Source organism: Cetorhinus maximus, chromosome 8 (assembly GCF_964194155.1).
Source record: "Cetorhinus maximus chromosome 8, sCetMax3.hap1.1, whole genome shotgun sequence".
Classification (NCBI taxonomy): Eukaryota; Metazoa; Chordata; class Chondrichthyes; order Lamniformes; family Cetorhinidae; genus Cetorhinus; species Cetorhinus maximus.
This window is the reverse complement of record NC_135886.1, coordinates 18,248,097-18,275,524: the sequence shown is the minus strand read 5'-3', so window position 1 is coordinate 18,275,524 and position 27,428 is coordinate 18,248,097. Positions and strand designations below refer to the sequence as shown.

General features: G+C 39.0%; 1 protein-coding gene across 2 annotated transcripts in view; it reads left to right on the top strand.

The window, feature by feature from the left end:
• The window catches only part of sort1a (sortilin 1a), a 64,447-nt gene extending 37,365 nt beyond the window's left edge, over nt 1-27,082 (top strand). Inside the window, exons 10-20 of one of the 2 annotated variants that reach the window (XM_078546527.1) lie at nt 77-232; nt 1,114-1,220; nt 3,756-3,858; nt 5,571-5,742; nt 7,037-7,227; nt 8,943-9,132; nt 9,668-9,784; nt 13,077-13,185; nt 14,649-14,761; nt 17,613-17,727; nt 23,408-27,082. In XM_078546527.1, the coding sequence (XP_078402653.1) occupies nt 77-232; nt 1,114-1,220; nt 3,756-3,858; nt 5,571-5,742; nt 7,037-7,227; nt 8,943-9,132; nt 9,668-9,784; nt 13,077-13,185; nt 14,649-14,761; nt 17,613-17,727; nt 23,408-23,422 (1,388 nt within the window). In that variant the 3' untranslated portion in view covers nt 23,423-27,082. Of the gene's footprint in view, nt 1-76; nt 233-1,113; nt 1,221-3,755; nt 3,859-5,570; nt 5,743-7,036; nt 7,228-8,942; nt 9,133-9,667; nt 9,785-13,076; nt 13,186-14,648; nt 14,762-17,612; nt 17,728-19,316; nt 19,452-23,407 lie in introns of those variants that run through there. The other variant, XM_078546526.1, reaches the window with a different exon arrangement.
• The last annotated feature ends 346 nt before the right edge of the window (nt 27,083-27,428 follow it).

Here is a 27,428-nt window from a genome sequence, read left to right as displayed (position 1 = left end):
GCCAGCCTTATTTAAAAAAAACTTCTTTCTTCTCCCCCCCCCCCCCCCCCCCCCCCCCCCCCCCCCCCCAATATAGATACGGGCTGTGGCACAATTTATGTTTCAGATGATCGTGGAATAGTGTATTCTAAATCTCTTGAAAGACATTTGTACACAACAACAGGAGGCGAGACAGATTTCACAAATGTTACTTCATTGCGTGGAGTCTACGTTAGTAGTGTACTTGCTGAAGGTCAGTAAAACAAGCTTGCATTTCTTAAAACCTTGACCTGCTTTAGAACTATAAACATGCTTCATTTCATTTTTATAATTTGTAAAATTGAAAATGTTAAATTACATTTCTTCAGGCTTACAATGTTGTTTTTAATGTTGTTCCATGCTGTGCTAAAACCTGTTGCATCGTAAAACAAATTTGAAGCTATAGCCAAAGAAACAAAAGGCTCTGTCAGATACATTTTGATTGTGATGCACTGGTTAGAGTACCTGTGTGCAATAGACTGCTGTTCAGTGGCCAGTTTTCTATTTGGATGCTTACAGGATAGATGCATATTATTTGTGAACCAGGGAAGCCTTAAGGGTGATAAAAGCAAAATACTGTGGATGCTGGAAATCTGAAACAAAAACAGAAAATGCTGGAAAAACTCAGCAGGTCTGGCAACATCTGTGGAGAGAGAAAGAGTCAACATTTCGAGACTGGAAGCATTGACTCTGTTTCTCTCTCCACAGATGCTACCAGACCTGCTGAGTTTTTCCAGCATTTTCTGTTATTGTTTCAAGTCTTCAGGGTGCTTGTTTAATGGGAATTGTCCCACCCCCTCCCCACTACTGTGCTTCATGGGATGGTCTGAGCTGCTTTCTGTTCCTTTGTTATTAATCAATGAGCCGTAATTTGTAAGCTCAGCATTTGGACTGTGTAGTGATTTTGGTCAAGAGCCAGAAAATGCCATGAGTGGTTATGCAGCAAGTGAGAATTTCTGTTGGTCAAAGATTGCAACTCAACTTGGAATTCAGCGTCATTGCTGGAACTCACCACTGGTCTTATTTAAATTCTCAGAAAATCCATGAACGTCCTAGCTAGACGGTAATAAATAGCATGTTTTAATTTTCTTTTAGATGGTTCTGTTCAGTCTGTCATTACATTTGACAGAGGAGGAGAGTGGAAGCCCTTAAGAAAACCAGATAATAGTGACTGTGATTCGACTGCCAAAAATAAGGATGAAGTAAGTATGAGATGTAAACATATGTATTGGTATACCTCTGAGACCTTTTGTCTGGATATATTAGATGCACAGTTTTCACTTTGAAGCATATGCTACTTTGAGAAATGTTTAGAATTTGAACATATTCACTGGAATCCAGTCAGGAAGTGTGATTTACAGATGAGATGGGTCAATACTATCGTGCTATTAACCTTTATGTATTAAATGAGGAAGTACAAGTCAATTTAGATGTAACAACCACTGAACTGAATTAAGACTGACCTTGAAACAATGGTCAGTTTAGTTATTTTCATTAACCTAATTGAAAAGTCATTCCAGTGCACACAACTTATATTTCTTGCAACTTAGACCCTACTCTGGTGGGATTCAAGTGCTTTGTGGTATTCTGGTTACAGTAGACATTCTGGCTTTCTCCCAAACTCAGAGAACCACTACATATTGTTGAAAAGAGAAACACGTTGCTGAAGCTTTTCATCTTGCACTCGTTGGAACAAACACTGCCAAAATTTCAAATGATCACAACAATTTATGCCAGAGGAGAAAAGGCTGCTGATTGGTTGGCTAAGCTGTTGCCATGGGGAAAGCAGCAGGGAACCATAGGCTCCCCATGCTTCCGGGTAATTCAAGAAAGGCACAAGGCTTGAACATGTTCCTTTTGTTTGGAGAGAACAGGGCCCTGCATGTAAATGTATGTCAGTTCTAGCAAGCATAAATGAGCCACCTTATGTGCTTGATGGTTTAGAATTTGCTACATGTGCAGGCACGTGCCCACTACAGTTCAGCCAAAGAACTGAGCTAATGTCAGGGGGAATGCAATGTGGCAGGACTTCTACCCGCTACAGATCTATCTTGGCGCTAGCTGTTCTTTCTCTTTAGCATGAGGGCCATGTAATTATGACAGGGAGTGGCCACGGAATGACTGCAATGCACCTCTGAGGTCTACTGTAGCATAGCGTGGACCCAGAAATTGGTGCTACCAGTTGAAGAAAAAAATATTTGAAAGTTTTAAAAAATGACTTGGAAGTCATTTTTAAGTATTAACATTTTGAAAGAACCCTCCACCAACCCCTAGGAACATTGAGCACAATAGGTGAACAGGAATTTAACGTTGTATGATGTATTTCTGTCTTTTTGCAAGCCTTGAATAATTTTTGCTCATATTTGGAATCAACTTTCTATCTCTGGAACCTGTTAATTTTTAATATCTTCACAATTTCTTGGGACACTTGGGTTTCACTGAAAAACGTATTTTTCAACCTTATTATCTGTCCATTTTTCACAATACTGAAATCTGCTGTTTCGGAACACCAATAGTTAAATTGCTTCCAGCTGCAAAGTGCTGGGGGCATGAAGTGTGGAAGTGAAGCAGCTCCTGAGGATTTTTATGCTGAATCCTGCCTAGGTTCTAGCTCATGTGTCTGCACACATGCATTGATGGTCTCACTTTAACCTGGCTTACATATTGTTCAAGACAGAACATTCCATTGGTCTAAGGAGCCTGTCTCATCCTGTTGGAGAGCATAAATAATGGTGGTGAAGCAGATCAGTATTTCTGGGGCATTATGTTTGTTCTCAGTGTTGTAGTCCAGAGGTCAGTGCAAATCCATTGTGAGATCAAAATCTTGGGTAGGCCTCCTACCCTGCTGCACAGTTCAAAATACAATAGGAGTTCCGCATTTAATACTTTATGTCAAATTTACCATTGGAAAGATAGGAATGCAGCACCACCAACGGAATATAATAGAACATAATTGGATACATGACAGTTTAGATCATTTGTGTATTTTTTACATGAAGGTAAGGCTTTGTGTTTTTAAAGTAACACTTTCAAGGAATTCTGAGAAAATGGCATGCTGTGTAAATATCTGAGAATATTGATCTACCAAATAGCAACATAGCAGCTTTCTCACATGATGCAGATTCCTTTGTATTTGTACTCTAGCACACAACTCCTTTAATACAAGTTTTGACCTTGCTCCCTGGATTTGAATATGTTTGAGAAAGAATAAGAACATTTAATACAGGCTATTTTAGTTGGCTCTCAACAGGGAAAACTTGGGACCAGCAAACTGTGTCCATATTCATAATCATACTTAATGTACTTTGAGTTTTTTGACTGAAATGGTGTTTAATGGAAGTTCAAACTCCAATAATGTATTAAAGCTAGTGAATTAAGTTTAATTTCTTTTAACTGGTTAAAAACATATTAAGAGAATTCCTGAAGAACTTAATGGTGAGTGGATGCATGGAGAACTTAGTTAATGTTAGTGTGCCACCAAGGGAATCCTAGCCATGTAATGAGATTCACTGTGTACGGACCAAATATTTCTGTGGTGTGTTGAATGTTCCAATTTTTTCAATGTTGAGTGCATTTAATAAAATGCTATACGATATTGTGGAGTTTTTTTGTTAAACTGATGGATTAACTTTTACGGTTCACCCAAATGTTAAATATTTTTTCTTTATAGGTATCATAAGTCTGACAACTTATTTCATTGTTGAGCCATTCTAATTTTTGCCTTTGAATTCCCACAGTGTAGTCTGCATATCCATGCGTCCTACAGCATTTCCCAGAAACTGAATGTACCAATGCCACCACTGTCTGAGCCAAACGCAGTTGGCCTGATCATAGCACATGGTATTAAGATATTTGACTTTATGTTCTATTAATTATTTTATAGCTTTAAGTATTAAGCAACTAGATTTATATAGAGTCACAGAAGAATGCATTTTCAACAAGTTTTTAACAAAACTGAAGTTTGCTACATCGAGCACGCCTGTAATTCATAAACTGTTCCTTTTGAAAGCATTTTCTCCACCACGTTAAACTCCATTTCTGGCCTTCCCATGGCATGCATTGCTTTCTGTTCAAAAGGGCAGGTGAGCTGCTTATGGCCCCCTGCCAAGTGTTGATGCTGCTCTGGCTGCTTTCTGCTTGAAACCCTGCACTTGTTCATGAAATTTATTTTATTTGTGGAATGTGTTTTTAGAACCATGCTGTATTTGATTATACAGTTAAGTTTTATAGCTTACTTTTTGCAACTGCAAGACTGATGCTGAGCACAAAGAACATTAATCGTGTAGATAAATTGAGGAAAATTCAGCAAAATATTAAGAAAGGAGGAATGGGCTCATACTAGCTCATTGTATTTTGAGTTAATTAAGTAGTTTTGCCAGATTTGACAAGAATGCCAAATATAAAAAATACTTTCTTGGATAGTCATATAACATTAATTGGGACTTTCTGTTTTTAAAAGAAAACAAACTTCCAATGTTGGGAACATGAAATCTGCTCTGTTGGTGTCTTGAAGAGAGAAAGATGAGCTAATATTTTGAGTAGACACTCTTGAATATTAGTCTAACTCAGTCTTTGACCCTATTGCTGTTATAATTTTACGAAAGTCTGGCATTATGTAATTGGAAGTTGCTAGCTATTTCCGCCATAGCAGGAAAGGAAATTGAGAAATTAGTGAGAATAAAATTTTTCAATATAATTAAATATTTTACATATTTTTAACCTTGCAATAGTCTTTACTGTTAAATTGTTAAAATTTAGTTGCAGCAGAGTGATGGAGCGTAAATACACAACTATTCCAATTAGTTTAGCTTTTGTTTTAGGGAAGCAGCTATTATTCTGTTTCAAAATTTACCCCTACATTTGTTACTGCATACGAACATATGAAATCATACTGAGCATCAGTAGGCCATTTGGCCCCTTGAACCTGCTTCCCCATTCACTAAGATCACAGCTGATTTGTTTGTGTTTCGAATTCCACATTCCCATCTATCTCTGATAATCTTTGATTCCCTTGCCTAACAAGAATCTATCTACCTCCGCCTTAAAAATATTCAATGACCCTTCTCTGCCTTCGGAGGCAGAGAGTTCCAAAGTCACACAACCCTCTTGAGAAAACATTTCTCCTCCTCTCTGTCTTAAAAGGGCAACCCCTAATTTTAAAACAGTGCCCCCTAGTTCGGGACTCACCCACAAGAAGAAACACCCTTTCCATGTCCACCTTGTTGATACCGTTCAGGATCTTGTATAATTCAATCAAATTACCCCTCACTCTTCTAAACTCCAGTGGAAACAAGCCCAGTCTGTCTAACCTTTCCTCATAAGGCAACCTGCTCATTCCATGTATCAATCTAGTAAACCTCCTCTGAACCACCTCCAATATATTTATGTCCTTCCTTAATTAAGGAGACCAAAACTACACACAGTATTCGAGATGTGGTCTCACCAATGCCCTGTATAACTGAAGCATAACATCCTTATTTTTATGTTTAATTCCTCTCGTAATAATGGATAGCATTCCATTACCTTCCGTATTATGTCTTTCTCATTTTTAGGCAGTGTTGGAGATGCAATTTCTGTAATGATACCTGATGTGTATGTGTCTGATGATGGTGGATATTCATGGTTTAAAGCTTTAAAGGGACCCCATCACTATACCATTCTGGACTCTGGAGGCTTGATAGTTGCAGTGGAACACAACGAGTACAACAGTGTTAATACGATAAAGTGAGTATTATTTTCGGTAACAAACATCTCTGATCATGCTTACTGGGATCCACATGTTATAAGTTTGTTTTATTGCAGCATGAGATTGACTATTTGATTTCATTTGTTATATAACATCACTATATTCACAACAGTGGTTTATAATAGACCCATGAAGCAACGTTTCTGATGTTGCAAACGCATCATGACAGAATTACCCTGGCTACCTACGTTCTCAACATATCCAGATTTATTCTGCAACTTTTTAAACTCTTGGACGAAAATTTTTGCCAGGCTTGCTTTCTTAGTATTAAAACTGCAAGTGCTGAAAAAGCTCAGCAGGTCTGGCAGCAACTATGGAGAGAGAAACAGTTATCGTTTCAAATCCATTATGACCCTTAGGAACTGAAGAGAGGTAGAAATGGAATGGTTTTTATGCTGTTGAAAAAGTGGGGAGAAGGTTAGGTGGAACGAAAAAGGATGTCAGGGATAGGTTGGAGGGTGGGAAAGATTAAATGACAAAGATGTCATGGAACAAAAGGTAAAGGTTGTAGTAAAGAAACAAAACATTGGTCCAGACTAAACGTTAATGGCAGAAGAAGGACAGTTATGTGACAGAGTTCACAGTCTGAAAATGTTTAGTCCAGAAGGCTGTAAAGTGCCTAATTGGTGCTGTCCCTCACGTTTACATTGGGCTTCACTTGGAGCTTTGCAGCAGGCTGAGGACAGACACATGAGCATGAGAGCAATGTGGTGAATTAAAATGGCAAGCAACCGGAAGGTCGTGGTCATGCTTGCAGACTGAGTGGAGATGTTCCAAAAAGCAGTCACCCAGTCTCCGTTTGGTGTCTCTGGTATAGTGGAGACTGCATTGTGAGCAGTGCATATAGCAGACTAAATTAAAAGAAGTTGAAGTAAAGTGCTGCTTCACCTGGAAGGAGTCTTTGGGTCCTTTCTGTTTTTATTTCAGATTTCCAGCATCTGTAGTATTTTGCTTTTAATTCTTTCTTGGTATAAAACTAACTTTTTTAATCCCCTGGTATTTGAACTTCTCGCAATAGAGAGCAATTTGCCTCAATCAACTGTGGCTAACGTCCCTTGTAATTTCGAAAATCTTAAGTTGATATTGTTTTATTTTGGTTCATAATGCTATTTGAAAGCTATTGACTAAATTATGCATGTATCAGAAGAATAATGGGAATTTGCCAAGCTCCAAATAAGGGGAAGGACTTGGTTTTGATATTCATTTTTTAATAAAATGTAAAAAAACAATCATTTGAAATTTGCATGTTCAACAATTTGATCTGATTTCTAGGTTTTCTATTGATGAAGGCCAGTGCTGGTATTCGTATCAATTTATCGACAAGTCTATTGTATTCACTGGCCTTGCATCGGAACCAGGTGCTAAATCGATGAACGTCAGTATCTGGGGATATGTGGATCTCATATTTACACAGCACTGGGTATCTGTCACCATCGACTTTGAGGAACTCCTCACTAGAGATTGTGAGTTCAGATTTAATGAGGTTGCGAATCAGTAGATATAGTTAATTAAATTAGTTTTATTGAATTTGACTTAATTATATTGTTTTCACAAAGCCAGTTTGTCCCGAAACTACTTTTAGGTGTGTTTTCTATTGCTGTTTGTATTTTAAAACCTTCAGTTTTCAAATCTTTTATATTTTGTATTAATTTGCAGTTGTGTAGGCCAAGCTCTGTTTTGGTGATTTCTTGCTGGGATTGATTCGATTGTAAGAAATTTGAGTGTACTGTTTGGTTCACTCTAAGTGATGATTGCATTTCATGGGAGCAGAAGGTCACTTGAACCACTGTCAAGTATTGATACTGTTCTTGGGGACCTAGTGATTTTTGTGTTAAGCGTATGTTATAATGTAAACCTTGGCATCTAAAATATAACCTGTAAAATCTAGAAAATGCCAGCAACCAGTCTTTCACCCACCCAACTACTATTCGTTCTTTTTTTTCAGCACTTGTACTGATTTGATTTACAGCCTGTATTTCCGCTCTTAGTCTATTGATATCATAGCATTCCTATCTGCTTAATTGCACCCTTGACAAACACTGCCTCCCCTTCCCTTGCCTCCCCACCATGTCCTTGGACACCCCTCAAATTCACCATTTCTTGGACTTGTTTACACCAGTACAGCTACTTGTGACCATTTCTTAGCCCTCATAGTATCTACATCCCCCAACTCTAATTTACTTCACTGTGCCATCCACCTACAGAATGGACCTTCACCTAGTACCTGCACAAACCCACTCTTCAGCTCTCAAATCCCTCTCTGGCTGTCTACCTCTGTCCACTTCCTTAAACTGTTCCCTTGTTTTATCCCAAAAGAATCAATCACTGTCTCTCATTCCTCTGATACAACCTTCACCTTTGCTCCCCAAGTTAGAATTCTTCAAACTTAAGCGTATCTGGCATACAGTTGGTTTAGTCAGTTGTTAAAGCTGGTTCGACCATATTTGCACAGCATCATTCCTTACTTTTCTCAGCCAAAAGCGCATGCTACGCCTGAATCTACCTACCTCGCTACCTTTTCTCTAAAAGCTACTTAGATCGAGCCTTTTGTCATCACTGTTAATGTATCTGTTCCTAGCTTGGTATTAGTTTCCCCTACTTTTGTTTGTCAATTTGATGTTCAAAATCACTATACAACTGCAAGTTGTTGTAATGAAGACCCTAATAATTGGAGTGCAGGGTATGTGCATTTCCTGTATGTGTATACTTTAAATACTTTTGAAATCCAAGTTTGTTTTTAAGTTTATTTTTTTTGTTCAATTATTTTAATGCAACTGAGTAGAACTATGGAGCAGATGTGGACAGTATGTCAAGTGGTATGAGGGAGCCTAGCCAAGAAAATGGAAGAGCTCACTTTTTCTTTAATAGTGCCATGAAACAAGCAGATGAGACATTGAGAAATGATACTAAAGACAATGCAACACTCCACCTGTACAGCACTGAAGTGTTGGAGCATAGATTTTGTTTGAGTTCTACAATGGGACTTGAACTCATGACCACTCGACTTGTGTGAAAGTGCTGCCACTAAACCAACACTTGAGGTTGCATGAGCCTTTAATTATTGGGCTTCCATTCTGTAACCACTCGAGGGGAGGAAATGGATGTATTGTTTTTTTTAAATGTAGATGTTTTTTAAGTAGATAACTATGCACTAAAAGTTCAATCCTGATTTCCCCAGGTGCTGATGATGATTACATCCAGTGGCTTGCTCATTCAAGCAATGTTAATGATCCTAATGATGGCTGTATGTTGGGTTACAAAGAGAAATTCCGGCGTTTAAGAAAATCTTCTCTCTGTCGGAATGGACATGACTATATTGTGAATAAACAGCCCAATGTCTGTCAATGTACTTTGGATGATTACTTGTGGTATGCCATTGCTATTTTTCCAATGGTTCATGATGAAATTCTGTCAATCCAGCTTAGTTAACTTATTTTGAAATATGTAGACTTGCCAAACTATTTGGCAGGATAGGGAAATACAGAACAAGAGAAGTCCGTCTACCAGGTCCTAAACCATAGTTTCACTCTGCATGACCACAGTCCTTCCCTGGGTCATTTGCCTATTGATTCTTAACTTGTAATTATTTTTAAAATCCAACTTCATTCAGTTAATGTAATAATCACCAAGTATGAGTGCTGTAAGCATGTATTGTTTCTAATTGAAAATTTCGCTATGTTAACTTAGGACTTGCTTTTGGTGATTTAAAATAACATGCCTTACTGAATTGTGTATTATTGTAGTGTTAGTTTCATGCTGTATAAATTTTGGAAGTTAAGATCAATGATTTGCTTTTTTGAAGTGAGAACTGAGTTTAGAATATTTTGTCAAAGTTGGATTGATTTGTTAAATTGGCTGGAATGACTTAGTTGTTTAAAAATATGCACTTTTTTCCCCCCTCAGTGATTTTGGTTACTATCGAAAAGAAAATAACTCAGAATGTGTAGAACAGGCTGATTTGCAAGGACATGATCTGGAGTTCTGCTTACAAGGAAGAAAAGAAGTTTTGCAGACAAATGGGTAATGAATGTGCTTCAAATAAACCAAAGGGAATTTTGACTAAGACTGTCGGTACCTCTTAACATGAACTGACATTCTGTGCAAATTGTATTATTTAAGACTTCAGATTTAAGAGTAAATGCAAATTAAAACAGAGGTTGATGTGAGTTGCAATCATCTCCACTCTTGTGGTGGTCCTGGATATTATGATTGGATTTCATTACAGGGACTAGCTTATCCAATCCACCAGGTGGCAGATAAATTTTAGTTTCCAAAATGTGATCAATATAGTTACCTACAAATTAAACACTTTCTGCAGGACCCAGCCTTGATGCATACGTTTTGATATGAGCACTTATGGCAGGAGGTATGAGATGGTCCAAGCATAAAGGGTCTGTTACCAGTAACAAAAACATAATAAGAACATAAGAACTAGGAGCAGGAGTAGGCAATTCAGCCTCTAGAGCCTGCCCCGCCATTCAATACGATCATGGCTGATCTCATTTTGGCCTCAACTCCAATTTGCCGTCCTCTCCCCATAACCTTTCAACCCGTTACTAATTAAAAATCTGTCTATCTCCTCAAATTTATTCAGCGTCCCGGCATCCACTGCACTCTGAGGTAGTGAATTCCACAGATTCACAACCCTTTGAGAAAAATAATTCCTCCTCATCTCTGATTTAAACCTACCACCCCTTAGCCTAAAACTATGGCCTCTTGTTCTAGAATGCCCCACAAGGGAAAATATCTGCCCCATGTCTACTTTGTCTATCCCCTTTAGCATCTTATATACCTCAATTAGATCTCCTCTCATCCTTCTAAACTCTAGCACGTATAGGCCTAAACTGCTCAATCTCTCCTCATTAGACAAGCCCCGCATCCCTGGAATCAATCTGGTGAACCTCCTCTGAACCGCCTCCAATGCAACTACATCCTTCCTCAAGTAAGGGAACCAAAACTGTGCACAGTACTCCAGGTGCAGTCTCACCAATGCCTTGTACAATTGCAACAACACTTCCCTATTTTTATACACTCTTCCTTTAGCAATAAATGCCAAAATTCCATTTGCCTTCCTTATTACCTGCTGTACCTGCATACTAGCTTTCAGCGATTCATGCACAAGGACACCCAGATCCCTCTGCACTGAAGTAACCTCAAAGCATTCTCCTGATTTGGAAATGTTAGATTTTAATGAGGATTTATTTACATTGGTCTTTGCATATAACAGAAGTGCATTTTTGAAAAGCATTTTACAGCCATGTTTGCCCTTTGTAAGCTAGAAGCCTGAACAACACTTGTAGTACTCCAACACACAAACAAAATACTGCGAATGCTGGAAATACTCAGGTCAGGCAGCATCTGTGGAAAAAGAAACAATTAACGTTTCAGGTTGATGACCCTTCATTAGAACTGGAAAAGGTTATAAATATACTAGGTTTTGACCAAGCAAAAATGGGGAGGGTTGTTATGACGTGGCATATGATATGTGCCAGGTGGACCAAATCTATGAGGGAAACTTGGTCGCTCTATTGCGACGGTTTTGCAATTTGTATTTATTACGAGATGTGTGCATTGAATTCATAAGTAATAAGTCCACCAAGACCTTGAGAAATTTAAAAAATTAAATTAAAATATTTATTAACAAAATATAAAAGATTTCAAGCACAAGCATAAGACTACAAATTGCTCACTACTATAATAACTCCTAAAATTCCCAATTAACCTGATTCCCAGTTATGCCTCCTTTAAGGCAACAGTCCAAAATAGATTTTAGATTTAAAACAAACTCAGCAAGTTAACACAATACCCTGCACAGTGGGATTCCAAATGTCTTTTCCCCAACTACAGTTTTGTTATATAGCAGACTTATGCATAAATGGCTGGAGGCTTAGTTAAGGGTGTTTCACACACTCCTGTTAGATTTTACATGGCCTTCTCTTTTCACATAGTCTTTCATTGCCCTTTATAAGTGTTTCTCTCTTCTTAATATGTAAGTTCTATTGTTCCATATGCCTTTGAAACTATATCTTCCTCGCAACATAAAAACTTTCATGTTGCCAATATATATTGTCAGTAATCTTTGGGAAAAATAAACACATTCCTTTGCCTTGCTTATCTGGCTAGTTGTAAACAGACTAAGATCCCTTTGAAATCCAACTATCCCTTCAGTTATCTAACAATGCAAATTCCCTTCACACCTTTACATGCTAAGCCAACATCCAAGTTTACTTATTAGCATGTCAAGCACCTAGCTTCTTTTGATGATTTCAACTTGCAGTCTACTTGACTCCAAATGTAATTAAATCACACACAGATCCAATTATACTTACCCCCATGAACCTACTTCACAATAAACCAGAGAATTATTATGAAAGTTATTATATTTTCATCACAAGAGTGGGAAAAAAGAACAAAAGGCTAGTGATAAGGTGGAAGATAGGAGAGATTAAATTATTTTTCCTTTTCTTCTTGTTCCCTGCTTTCTCTTTCCCTTAATCTTATACATTTCTAACTTTTCTGATGAAAGGTCATCATCCATTGGCCTGAAGTTTCCCGTCGGCGATTTGGGGACGGGGCCCGCTCGCCGACGGGAAAATGACGTGGGATGACGTCAGGAGGAACCCCTGACGTCATCCCGGTCCCTTTAAATTTTTAGGAAGGTGGGCGGAATCAGCTGTCCGCCCGCCGACCTGTCAATGGCCAATTGAGGCCATTGACAGGGTACTTAAAGTAATTAAAGGACCTGCCCGTCCAACCTTAAGGCTGGCGGGCAGGCCAGGAGCCCCAGCGGGCTTCTGATAACATAGCACTTCCTGTCGGGCAGGCCCCGCTGGATGGACCTTAATTGGCCTGCCCACTCAAAATGGCAGCGGGCCCTGTTTCGGCAGCAGGGATCAGCTGTCCACCCACCGCTGAGTCGGTGGGGCCCACACGCCCACCAAGGGCAAAATTCTGCCCATTATGTTTGAGATCTTCAAATTCAATCAAGAGTTCCTTTTCGAGTAGTTGAACTTGTAAATTCTGAGAAAATGCGTAATCGCTTCCCCTTTTTAGGCACAGTCCACTTGACTGGGAGCCAGTTACTTGCTTAAGGTTGCTAAATTATGTTTGCAAAATGGCGTTTACTTCCTGTTTTACAAGAAAGAGTTATTCTAACCTCAAAGGTTTGACTGGATTGAAGACCAATTTTTGTGTTGGTGTAACATGCTCATACTTATTAATATAAAAGCATCCCATAAATCATTTTAAATATGAATTAAAAAAAAATTTTAACAATTGATATCAGATTTGTAATGCGCTTGTCATTTCTTAGATACCGAAAAATTCCAGGAGACAGGTGTTATGGAGGGATACAAGTGACTCGCTCACTGAAAGACATTAGTAAAAAATGCGTCAGTAACTTGTTGGCTCCTGAAGAACTGGTAAGTGCAATGGTAATTAATGTATTGCAGGCGGAGGAAATGTTCTTTTCATAGAGGCAAGTAAATATAGTGAAGAATTTCTGAAGTTTTCTAGGATAAAAAGCTAAACCAGGAAGCAAGTGTAGAATGAATTCTTAATCAAAGTGTGCACAAGAACGATTGCACCATCGTACTGCCATGCTTATACAGTCACCACCCAAACTGTAGTACAGAGCTGCTGACCTGATCTTGTCGGTGTGAAACTATTTTCATTAGAAAACTAAGAGGGGGTTTTATTTTTATTTGTTCATTGGATTCGGGCATCGCTGTAAAGGCTCATTGTTTATTGCCCATTGGTGGTTTGTGTTTTCCTTCTTAAAATGAGTTTGAGATGGTGTTTGCTTTCCAGGATGACCCAGAATTATAAGATGTGGCAACAAGATGGACAGACAAGACTGTTCGAAATGGTCAAACAAAATCTGGTGGTGGGAAGTCAGGCCAGTTGATTACTGCTCAGAGATTCTAATTTGCCTATTTGTCTGGTGGGGGAGCATTGGCGTTTATGTCAGTCATAATTTGATGGGGTGAGGTAGTTCAAAGTGGAAATGAGACAGCTGCAGAATGAAATTTGACTTGAAATACTAACATTGTACAAGGTTGGATTGTTGTATTTCTCTGGTGAGATTGCTTAACTTGATGAGACCATCTTCAAGTCAGCTAACAGATCTGACACATTGGTTGTAACTTCTGAGCTTGTATCTGGGGCGCGTGGGGGGGTGTCGGGTACCCCTGCCCGGGAAGTTCAAATTTCCCTACACAAGGAAACATTCGATACTGCGATTTAGGTCGCAAACTTCGGATGGTTCTGACTGTTACAGTAATAGTTGCCCAGTAAAAGATAGAAGAATTGAAACCACTTCTAGCTTCTGTGTAACTGTAGCACTGACCTACCCCAACTTCCCCCAAAGGGCCTCCTGAGCCCCCACGGGATCCCTCCCCCGACTACAACCCCACCCCCTGACCGCATACAGGACTCCCTGGCTGTGCCCTTCACCACCACTGTCTCCCCCGCTCCCCCCGGCTGCACTCCCCACCCCTCGACTATGCTGACCACCACCCCACTGACCTCTTCAGTGGCTGGACGTTTAAACTTACCTGCTTTATGGCAGCTAGTGCCGTTTTTAAAAAAAAGAGGAGGCATGTCCTGCTTGCTTCTGATGCTGTAGCCCCGGATAGAAGGCCGTGGGAACCCTCTGTGCTACGCTGATCCTGCCCAGCCTGTGTCGGAAGGTCGGGCGAGATAGAAGAGGCTGGATTTCCAGGTAAGGAGCTATGAGCGGAGTTGCAATGCAGCTCAATTGCCACTCCACCAGAAGTTACAGCCCATTATCCTTTCTTTGTTATTAATTGTACCTTTGTTCAAAATTTTTCAGTTCAAATAATATTTCGAATTAAAAAATGAAACTTCCTTTGTTTGGTTTCAGTTTGATTCACACAGAACCAGCTCTGTGCCAATTATTGCCACTGTAATAGTATTATTACTGATGCTGTTAATCCTTGGAGTGATTTTTATCAAGAAATATGTGTGTGGCGGAAGGTAAGTGTATTTGATTTGCTTCTGAGAGAATTGTAGGTATTTAGGGCTTTTATGGTAAACTAAATAAAGCAAACCTTTTCATTTTTCCAGTGTTCTACTGTGCATTAAGTCCAGTTAATGCCAATTTTGATAGAACAGTAGCAAAAGAGAATATAAGGAGTTTTTAATTAAAAGAACAAACTTGCAACAGATCCAATTGAGTCTTGATGTGCAATTTTCCCACTTTATGTTGCTGGCGAGAGCCTCGCTTGCTGAGTATTTACAAGAAATTTGGGAATATGCTGTGTGGATTTTGTGCAGTCAGAAAATTATCCTTTATGTATTTATAGCAAATTATCCCAAAAACTGAAGGGATTTATTTTAGTGCACATAAAGCAATAACTACCTGTGCCCAGAGTGGTATTTTACAGGTTTTGTTTGTTTGATTTTACAATGTGATGATTTTTTTGATTGAGCCAAGACCTTCATGTGTAGGCAGCTGTCTCCAAGGAGCTGCTTAAGTCACCTAGAATAATTTGTGTCTCGGGACCTTGGTTGCCTTTTCCTCATGATCAGAGGAATTGATTGGAAGTGGCCATTTAGTTTCATCATACTTATGTTATCTGTTGCATTTCTTTTAATGCAAACATTTAGGATACATTTAATGAAAGTCACCATGCACTAATGCTAAGGTTGTAGTATAGATCTCAAGTTGGGACGTAACCATGGAACACACCATGAACAGTAAACCCCTGCTGTTCACGGGGGGTTACGTTCCGGCAAAACCTCCCAAGCAGCGAAATTGCGAAGGAGGAACATGCTTTTGAATGGGACTCACTTGGATAGGTCCCAGCCATGTGAGGGCAGAATTGGTTTGGGCAGTTACAGTACTCTACAATGACCTGTGTTTCTCTTCACTGAGGCTGTTAGACCTGCTGTGTATAGTCCATATTTTTGCTTTTTGTTTCCGATTTCCAGCGCTGGCAGTTTTATTCCCATTTAAACCCATTTAAAAATCATGGTCAGTGAAAAAGAAAAACCCAGGGCCAACAAGGGGTAAAATATATTCTAGAAAATTCAGGACCAAACAGTAAATAAGAAATATAAGCACCAATCAATTGAGTTGTGCAATTCTGCCCTGAATTCTGTAGGGCTCTTGGGATTACATAGGACTGATGATTTCAAGAAAATTATTTAAATTAACTAGCAAGCCATTAAAAAAATATTTTTGCACTTTATTTATTTCATTGTGGTGATTTTTTTTAATCTTCACTCTCTTCCAATTTGGTAAAATTACTTATTATTGAATAAAGTCTGCAACATTTGAGAGTTAGAAGCCTACATCAAGTGGCCTCTGTTACGGGCTCGGTGTTGGGACCCTTGCTGTTTGTGTTATATATTAACGATTTGGACGTGAACGTGGGGGGCATGATTGGGAAATTTGCAGGTGACACAATGATTGGCCGAGTAGTAAATAGTGTAGAGGATAGTCATAATCTTCAAAATGATATAGATGTTGGTGGAGTGGGCGGTAAAGTGCCAGATGGATTTTAACATAGAGAAGTGTGAGGTCATACATTTAGGGAGGTCAAACAGTTACAGGGATTACAAAATAAATGGGAATATACTAAGAGGGGTAGATGAAGTGAGAGATCTTGGCGTACAAGTACACAGGTCCCTGAAGGCAACAGTTCAAGTTGACAAAGTTGTAAAGAAGGTATATGGAATGCTCTCCTTCATTGGCAGAGGTATAGAATATAAAAGTAAGGATATAATGTTGGAATTGTATAAAACACTGGTGAGGCCACAACTGGAGTATTGTGTGCAGTTCTGGTCACATTACAGGAAGGATGTAATAGCTCTGGAGAGAGTGCAGAGGAGGTTTACATGAATGTTGCCAGGGTTAGAAAAGTGTAGCTACGAGAAGAGATTGGATAGGTTGGGGTTATTTTCCTTAGAACAAAGTAGGCTGAGAGGTGACTTGATTGAGGTGTACAAAATTATGAGGGGAATAGACAGAGTGGACAGGATAAAATTGTTTCCCTTGGTGGAGAATTCTAGAACCAGGGGTCATAGATTCAAGATAAGTGGCAGAAGGTGTAGGGTGAACATGAGGAAGAACTTTTTTACGCAGAGGGTAGTGGGTATGTGGAATTCGCTGCCCAAGTTGGTGGTAGAGGCAGAAACTCTAAACTCTTTTAAAAAGTACCTGGATCTGCACCTAAAGTGCTGTAAGCTGCAGGGCCTTGGGCTGGGTGCAGGAAGGTGGGATTAGAAAGGGCACCTGGGTGTCCTCGGGCTGGCATGGACAAGATGGGCCGAATGGCCTCCTTCTGTGCTGTAACTTTTCTATGGTTCTATAAGTCAAGTATTGACCAATTCCAAAAGCAAAATACTGCAGATGCTGGAAACCTGAAATCAAAAATAAAACAAAAAATGCTGGACAAACTCAGCAGATCAGGCAGCATCTTTGGAGAGAAACAGAGTTAACGTTTTGGGTCGAGTGACCTATCGTCAGGACCAATTTGTCATTGTTCGTGACCAGTTCCTCAGTTTTGACAAATGCAAATACTGTGTATTGAACTAAGAACATACAATCTGAAAATGCAAGTGGTAACTGAAAGGATCAATTGGTTGAAGCATCTTTCCAAGACTTGATCTTATTCAATGTTAACTAAAATATTATGTAATTCAAAGCTTTATTCATTTTTACCAATTGTAGTTTATTCTCAATAACTTACTGTGATTTGTTGAGGCTGGGAAACCAAATTTTTCTCTGTGAAACCGCCAGATTATTCATGGAAAGAAGAATGTTTGCCTATTAAATTTGTCAGCTGTAATCCCTTAAAATGGCTTTTAATCAATCTTTCAGATTCTTGGTACATCGGTACTCAGTCCTACAACAGCATGCAGAGGCTACTACAGCAGATGAACTGGACACCACTACAGCTGCCAATAAACCAGAGTACCATGATGACTCTGATGAAGTAAGTGTAGTACAATTTTTCCTTTTAAATGCTACGGGAAAATTAAGAATTTGCCTGTGCATCCTCTTGATTCAGTTGGTAGCACTCTTGTTTTGAGGTTAAAGGTCAATATCTAGGTCAAGCCCTTAAGAATTTGATACAGACTCTATACTGAAGCTTTGTCAGGGTGCCTTAAGAGGATTATTGAACTTGGGCCACACCTGCCTGAGCAGGTGGATACCATATATTTTGTGGAACTATTTGAAAAGCAGGACACTACCAATGTCTTGGCCATTTTTTTTAAAAATATGTTCAAGTAGCCTGTGTGTTTGTCTACAAAACATTGACTACACTTCAAAAGTAATTCATTGGCTCTAAAATGCCTTGGGACATCCTGAGGACATCGAAAGGCTTTTTGAAAATCCAACCCTTAATATAGAAATACATCTTTATCTATATAACTCACTAAAAAAGTATATCCACGTGTACTTCATGTCTACAAAACCTTGAATCCTCTTGCCGCTTTAGTGTTTCTTTTTCTGTCAGTGTCTTTCTGATATAAGTTTTGCTGTCCATGTTTAGAATGGAAAAGTTACACTTGTCACTTTGTGCAACTGCAAAATCTGGTTTTCCACAGGAGTTGGCGCATCTTGCGCCCGTGGACACCCGGCTCGCGGCCAATGCCATTCAAGACCTTAGGACGGTCGTACTTGGCCCTGACGTCATACTGAGACTTGAGGTGACGCAGGTGCGCGGTAGTCTTCTGTCCAAGTGTACCCCTGTTCGGACAGAATTCCACAATTGCCCCAAGCCCCGAAACCTCCCTTGGGAGCCGCTGCTCCACAACCTGAGTTGCCTCGTGGAAATGCCCTCTGTGTCTTTGAGCATGGCATGGAGGGGTTTCTTGTATGGGCTGCTGCTGCACACCCTTCGCTTCCTTGCCCTCACCCGCTGCTCAGACATGCCCTGGCGTGGCTTGTTGCCGTCCGGCAGCAGGGGGCCCTCTGTGGAGGTATCTTCCCTTTTTCCATCGGGGATCTGGGGTGGAGGGTGTTGCATGCAGCAGCCCCATACTATCGGAGGATGTGACGGTTCATGGACTCCCAAGAAGCCTGCGTCTTTTGCGGCCTTGTGGAGTCCGTGGACCATGTGTATGTTGGTTTTCTTTAGGCTGCACCCCCTTTTGAGTTTCTTGAAAAACCTTTTACTGTTGTTTTGTTTGCACTTCAGTCCCATGCTCCTGATCTACGGGCACCCGGTGTGGAGGGGGGCTGGGAAGGAGGAGAACCTCCTCGTGAACCTGCTCCTGGGCCTGGCCAAGTTGCCCACTGACAGGTCCAGGCAGCAGGCGATGGAGGAGGTCTGTCTGCCCCACTTCCATGGCTCTGTTTGTGGCCGGGTGTCCCTGGAGAGGGAGCACACGGTGTCTACCGGCATCGTCAAGGTCTTCCATGCTCGGTGGGCACTGCGTGGCCTGGGGTGTTTTATCAACCCCTTTAATCACGTTTTGATTTAATGTTGGTAAATTTCCTTTGCATTTTGTCTTTTTGTTTTTGCAGTTTCCCTTTAAGGGGCTGCCTTTTACTTTGTCCCTTGATTTGTTAATTTAGCTAACTGGCTGTTACTGTCTGACTCTGTGAACATCAGAGGAAGAAGAATGGACCATAGACCACTGGAGGAGGCAGAAAATAATGAAAAGGAGCAGGAGACCATAGATAGGAACTGAAGGACCCAGAATTCATGGTAGAAGGAGAAACATGTGGGAAATGGTCTTGGAGATAAATTCATCATGGTAGGGTGACACAGCTCAGGGGGATACAGATAACGAATTGGAGAGAAATAGGTGGACTCTGGGATTAAGGAAGAAAATACTGATCGATGGGGGGATCAGAGAAGTGGGTGAGCAAAAAGAGACTGATTGAGAGGAAACCCTGAAGGAGACAGATCAGAGGTGGATAGACTGATAAAAGAACAGATAAAGATATCAAGGGAATAGCCAGAAGTCAGTGACAGAAGAAGAGAGACAATGAGTCAGATACCAATATCCACCCCTGTTGGCGAGGGAAAGGAAGAGAGCGACAAATAGTCAAAGGCAGATGTCACTGACCAGAAAGGAATCATGGGCACAGAGAAAAAGATTGAGGCACAGACTGCACAAACCCTTTCACAATACCCCTCCATCCCTAATCACTGTAGATCCTATACACATTGTCCTAACTTTCAACCTATCAGTACCTCATACTTTGACCATTACCATATCCTCTGACCAATCCCCTGCCCTGCCATTGTGTCTGCCTTTCCCTCAAATGATTTTTGCCCATTCCCATACTCTGCCATTTGGGGCTCCATCTTTCAACTCCCTACTGCTGCTTTTGGCCCATGCACCATGCTGTCCTAATGTTTCTCAACTCTGAAATCTTCAGTTAATTTGTCACAGCATGATACTAGTGCTGAAGAAAAACTGAAAAGATAGGAATTACGAAGTTAATTCAACATGGAAGTGAACCATTGACTTAGCCTTGTTGCTATTTATTGTGCAAATAAGCAGTTGTCTTGGTTCCATGTGCCCACTCCCTCACTCTCTTTATTTCTTTTCCCTTCAGCCATTTTTTTAAACCTGCTCTTGAATGCTCATGTTGTCTCTGTTATAGTCACTAATTTCATTAGGGCATTCCACATCATTAATTTTCTGTTTTTTTTAAATTCCCCTTTTCCTTTGTACTAAATCATTTGCTTTTAATATTGGTATGGATCTTCCAAGGAGCGGCAATCATCATTGTATTCCCCTGACTCAATGCTGCTCTACATTTCTTCCGGGACCTTCCGAGCCCTGCTTTTCCAGAAATGTGGAAAAGTGTCCCTCCAAGAGCTCTGTTGCAGTGGAATAGAGTTGGGGGAAGACAGGACATGCCCCCCTTCTTACAGCACTAGCTGCTGTATGGTATGAATGAGTGAGTGGGTTAATAAGTGAACACGCATTTGTGTCTACTGGAAGCTACATATATTGATACACAGGGCCCTGTTCTTTGCAGACAGAAAGAACATGCATGTTGTGCCTGTTTCAACCAAACGAAATAAGTGACAGCCATTCGCTGACTCATTCCTTAGGGCAATGCCTTGACCAATCAGTGTCAAGCCACCTGGTTTAAATTTCAAACAATGCTTGGCAGTTAACTATCAGTCACCATCAGTGATGCATTCTCCATGGCAACGTCACTTGCCAACCAATCAGCACTCCACACACAGTTTAAATAGGTGTTTTCCCCTTATATTGGTATTCTTGTGAGTGTCCTGATGAGTGCGAGATGAAAAGCTTAGACATGTCCCTTTTTTCAGCAATAATAAGTGAATGGGCAGGTAAGTGGTAGGGTGGGTGAGGTGGGTAAGTAGTTCAGGTGATAGGTGGGTATGGTGGTACTCGGGGGTCGGTGCGTATGAATGGGGGGTGGGTGGGGTCAGTTCTGTAGTTACCCAGGATTTAGACTCAGTCGTACATCTGATCACCAGTGACCTGGAGACTGGAAGATTTGCACCATTGAGGTAGCATTGGTGTTAATTTTTCAGAATTCTCTAGATTCTAGAACGGCTCCATCAGACTGGAAAGTAGCAAATATAACCCCTCCATTCAAGAAGGGAGGAAGGCAGAAAACAGGAAACTGTAAGCCAGTTAGCTTGACGTCTGTTGTGGGAAAGATGTTAGAATTGGTCATTAAAGAGGTTATAGCTGGGCACTTGGAGAAATCCAAGGTAATTGGGAAGAGTCAGCATGGTTTTGTGACAGGAAAATCATGTTTAACCAATTTATTGGAGTCCTTTGAAGGAGTAACTTGCGCTGTGGATAACGGGGAGCCTATAGATGTGCTGTACTTGGATTTTCAGAAGGCATTTGATAAGGTGCCATATCAAAAGTTATTGCAGAAAATAAAAGCTCATGGTGTAGAGGGTATTATTAGCATGGATAGAAGATTGGCTGGCAGAAAACAGGGATTATGCATAAATGGGTCTTTTTCTGATTGACAGGATGTGACAAGTGGAGCCCTGCAGGGGTCTGTGCCTCAACCTTTTACAATTTATATCAATGACTTGGATGGGGGGGAGTGAAGGCATGGTAGCTAAATTTGCAGGTGACACAGACAAATAGGAAAGTATATTGTGAAGAGGACATAGGGAAGGTGCAGATGGATATAGATAGGTTGAGTAAGTGGCAAAAATATGGCAGTTAGACTATAATGTGGGAAAATGTAAAGTTGTTCACTTTTTGGCGGGAAGAATAGAAAAGCAGAGTATTACTTAAATGAAGAACTGCTGCAGAATTCTGAACTGCAGAGGGATCGAGATGGTCTAGTGCATGAATAACAAAGTTAGTTCGCAGATACAGCAAGTAATTAAGGCCAAAGAAGTCTTTATGGTGAGAGGAATTGAACATAAAAGTAAGGATGTTATGCTTCCGTTATACAGGGCATTGGTGAGACCACATCTTGAATATTGTGTGCAGTTTTGGTCTCCGTATTTAAGGAAGGATGTAAATGTGTTGGAGACAGTTCAGAGGGAGTTTACTAGATTGATACCTGGAATGAGCGGGTTATCTTATGAGGATAGGTTAAACAGACTGGGCTTGTTTTGTCTGGAGTTTAGAAGAATGAGGGGTGGCTTGATTGAAATATATAAGATACTGAATGTTCTTGACAAGGTGGACGTGGAAAGTATGTTTCCTCTTGTGGGTGAGTCCAGAACTAGAGGAAACAGTTTTAAAATTAGTGGTTGCCCTTTTAGGACAGAGATGAGGAGAAATTTTATCTCTGAGAGTTGTGCGACTTTGGAAGTCTTTGCCTCAAATTGGGGCGGAGGTAGGGTCATTGAATATTTTTAAGGCTGAGGCAGATAGATTCTTGTTAGGCAAGGGAATCGAAGCTTATCAGGGGTAGATGGGAATGTGGAATTTGAAACACAACAGATCAGCCATGATCTTATTGAGTGACGGAGCAGGCTCAAGGGGCCACATGTCTTCCTTCTGCTCCTATTTTGTATGTTTGTATATGAATATAAATTGCGCACAACCCACTCACTTTTTTTGGATGGGGCTCCATCCTGAGACAAAGTTGCAGAAGGGTTGCTCCATGTACAAACTAATTTTGGCCTGTCTTGAGGAATCAAATTTATAACACAAGCTAATCTGTCTGTTGCCTTCAAAATTAGGAGTGGGAAATAAGCTTATAAATGTATAGAGTTTGCATAAAGTTACCTTTTATTTTTGTAAGTAGCTTTGTATAGTTGGTGACAAGGATGATTTTTAATTTCTGGTTTTCAAATGTTTCATAATATGAAATTACTGGTGCATCTGTAACAACATGCAATTTATAGATGCTTGTCATCTGACTATGAAATAATTTCTATACTTTGCAAATATTTTCTTTTCATCTGTTAAAAAATTGAGTTTATTTGTAGGTCTAAGATGATATAGAAAAATGTGAAATGCTAATTTAATTTTCTAAGGGTGATTTCTTTTAGATATGAAATCAGAATGATACATTCTTCCTTGGGTTTTGCTCCCTGAAATCAAGGTTTATTAGATTTAGTGTTTTGAAAATATTCATATGTGATTTTTTTTTCCCTCATAATGGGAATGATATGCATCATATCAGTAAAATTCAACTCCTTGAAATCAACATTTTGCATTGAAACTCGCACTTTCTTTTGACAGGATCTCCTGGAATAGACTGATTTTTAAAAAGAAAATTTGGAGTTACAAGATGCTCTTCATGCCAAACAAACGGCACCTTAGTATTTAGAGATGCTGTTGCCTCCATCTGATAGTCTCTATCAACTACCTGCACTCTGATTTTACAGCATCATACAAAGGCAGTGTAACTTTTTTTATGAATGTGATAAAATCTAGATCTGCAATCTCAAATTTCACAGATGAGACTGCTTCTGGTCCTGGCATACTGGAACTGTTTTGAAAGTTTTGTTTTATGTGGGAGCGGGGGAGGGAAGATGCTAATGAATTGGTGTCAATCAGAGATGTGTTTTTTAAAGATGGGAAATTCGTAGTTTTGGAATATGATTAATTTGCAGAATTACATTTGAAAAATCTGCTTCTGGATACATAACTGCAAGCTTTTGTGGACCTTTTATATGATTATACATTCTTGAACAGAGTGCATTAACCAACACTTTTATTTCTCATCAAGGCTGACTTGTGTTACAAATTAAATGTAAGCAGTGAATTTTTAAATGAATGCATATATTCCATCTTTGAAAATAAATGCCACTGAATGTAGAATTCCAGATAATAAGCTCAAATAAAATTTGGTCTTCATCTTACAGAAGCAGGCATTTATTGTGGCAATGCTTTTTCCAAAATGTCTTCATATTGTGTGACTCCTTATTGGCCTCACAATTTCCCTTGTGTAACAATTTTCGTATCAGACCCTTTTAATTAGGAAAGTTAAGTTTTCAAGAGCATTGTCCTGCTAAGAACACTCCTTTATTTGTACACCTCTGTGTACTTGATATATGTAAGAAGTATTAGAGATACACATTGACTCATGAAATACTCCAGTATTTTATGAAATAAGAGATCAGTTGTTAGTTGATTTCGGAAGTTAGTTTGCCATTTGAAAGTCTTAAGCCTCATGCCACGGAAAATTGATTGAGGGCTTTTCACATACTTAGAATATCAAAATCTTAATCAATTGTCAACTGTAATTTAATTCTATTAAATTAAAAACTAATGCTTGTGCCCTGACTTGCTGCACTTTTACTGTTTCTTTCATCGCTGCTATAAAGAACAGAAGGCATAATAACAAAATACAATACATGGATTATAAAAGTAATTTAGAATGACATCAGGTATATATGCAGGTACATTTACAGCATGAATTGGCTCCACCTAGTGTTCTACCTTTTATCTTTATAATGGTAATCTGGGAAATAATTTGAAACCATACATTCATGTACATTAGGGTGTCTTTTTTAATGGAAATGTTATCCAGTTTCAGAAATAGCAAGTTGTGTATTATGTGCAGAATTTACTTGTTGAATACCTATTTCATTACTCTGTTGACAACTGTTAATTTATTTGCTTTGATTCCTTTGTTCCTTAACACATAGTTTTTGGAATTGAAAACATGAACATGCTATAATGTAAAATAGTTATGTTTTTTCTTTTTATAAGATCATTATTGCATTGTTTATTGTTTGCTTATGTATTCATGTGCTTTAGGCTACTCTTCCTTTGTAAGCAGGTGGGAAAGATTCCAGGACAGAGAATTTTTTCAGTAAACAATGTTGTAATTCTAACACTTAAAACTCCAGCCATGCAGCAAACGTATGCTCTGAGTGCATGAATAATATGCAGTACAGTGCTGTGATGTAGGACTCGGTACTTTTTTTTGTAGTGATGTTACATAAGAAGCTGTTGATTACCTCTGTGTACATGTTCCAAGATACATCATCCACTCTTATCCATGTGCGACGTTAAGAATAAAGTATCACACTGAATCTCTTTACTTATTTCCTTAGCTCTTTTTATAAACATTATATAGTTTCAGATCATGGCTCTTAAAATTACTGAGCAGTTTTAAACTTGATCATGACAGTTGAATATTCAAATGGATATGCACATGTTGACTGAGGATCATATATCTTTGACTAAGACATAGATTTTGTAGGAGTGCAAGTTTCTACTTGATTTGTCATGGTTAATTGCAAAAAGTTTTCATGATTTTTATTTCATTTCATCTTTATTGACCTCCGTCAAACAGGGGATGAGGATACAAAATCATGGGTCTCAGGAAGTCTTAGCATATGATGTATGTTTATGGTTCCAAATAGCCTTAAACTGATTAATAGAATAGAATTGACTTCTGTATCTTTCTATATTTGATGCTACATTCGTAAAAATTTCTAGTATAATTGAAACATATATTTTCAAGTTGTTTTCTAATCATCAGTATTATAAACCATCATAAATTAGAACCGAATTATACATAGACTATAGTTCAAGAAATCTTGATCGAGCTATATTCTGCAATCTGCATTAAAAGTTTGATTTGATTACCACAGTTGCTCATGTGCTCAAATCGAACAATTAAAGTTTATAGCTAATACAAGGCTTGTTCAGCTCAGTGTTTGTGATGGGTCTTTGCTAGAAATAATCTAAAACAAAATCCACAGTGCTGCTGTGTCATATAGCCCTGTATTTTGGTCCTGCAAATATTTATCCAATTTTCTGTTAAAAGATGTTCAGATTTAATGACGTGAATGTTATGTCCACAACTTTGTTTGCAGCTACAATAGGTAGATGCAACAGAGTGCTGTTAAAGCTCTGGATGGTACAGGTCTAATATTAATCCGATCCATGAAACTGGAATGGGTTTGGTATGACAATTTGTGTCTCATCAGCCTTGACCTAAATGGATGCAGATAAAGCTGCTTTACATTCAGTTTCCCCTCTACTTGCTTTTAGAAGCTGCCATCTTTTGAGTGTATGATTTTCATTGCATGTGCTTGTGTATGATGCAGTATATAAATGTTCTGTTCACCTGATGTGTCTATCTTACGAACTGAGAGAATAGTATTTAAACCAAAGCCACATATTCTGAAGATCTGTGGTATTTGGTCATCTGTAGAATTATAAAATGGGATGATCACTCTTGCACATAATTTATGCCCCCACACATATCTAATATCACCCTTTAGCTTTCCTCTCGATGCTGAGCTCATTGCTGTTGTTGCTCTGCTTTTCCTTTGGTTGTATTGGCATCATAGACTAACATCCGTGTTCTGCCAACATTCATGAATGTGGCTAACAATATGAAAATGACCAGATAATATCTTTTTGTGATGTTGAGTGAAGAATAGATAATAACATCCGCACTGCAGCGAGAGCTAGCAAGCTGATCCATCTTTAAAAATTCACTACAATGTGTTCTTTTGCTGATTCACTTGTTTCTTGAACAAAGTTGATCATTGTGTTCTATTGTGAATCCATCCCTATGTATTTTGAATTAAGCTGGTGGTTTTCTATAAATTTCAAATTGTACAGTGCAAATGGAAAAGGACTATGGAAAGTAACATTATACGCGAAGGTGTTATGTCCCAACAATTGAGACTATTAAATTGTGCTATACGTTTTTTAATGAATAAGTCATGATCTGTATTTCAAATGTAATAGAATTAATTTATGATTTGATTTCATCAGTAATTTTGACTAGACCTAACTAGAGGGATTTCAAAAGCCAATAGAAAACAAAATATTTTATGAACATTGTTGAATTAGTTGCTTTATCCTCTGAATGCTGGTGTATTTTCAGTGATTAAAGCCAAGCATTTTTGCTTCCTAATTTATGTGAATAAAATCATCTGGATCTTATCTATTTAGTATTCATCTTTCTTGAATACAAACCCCTTTTGAGGGGAGTGGCCTTGTCTGGGGCCATGTTACTTCATGAACATTTAAGTTTGTATACATTTGCAAGATCATACTTTCGCAACTTCAAACTGGAACCCTATAAAATACAATATTTTTATAATGAAAATATTTGAAAACTACTTGTGATTCATTTTCCTCCCACAGCAGCAGCATTTTTACCACATTTTCTAAATTGCAGAAGTGAAATTTATAAACAGTCTAGCCATAGGTTTGTGAGTATTTTAGAATTGATGGGGAAAATATTAGATCCTAATTGAACTGTGACCGGCAGACTTTTTTTTGCATA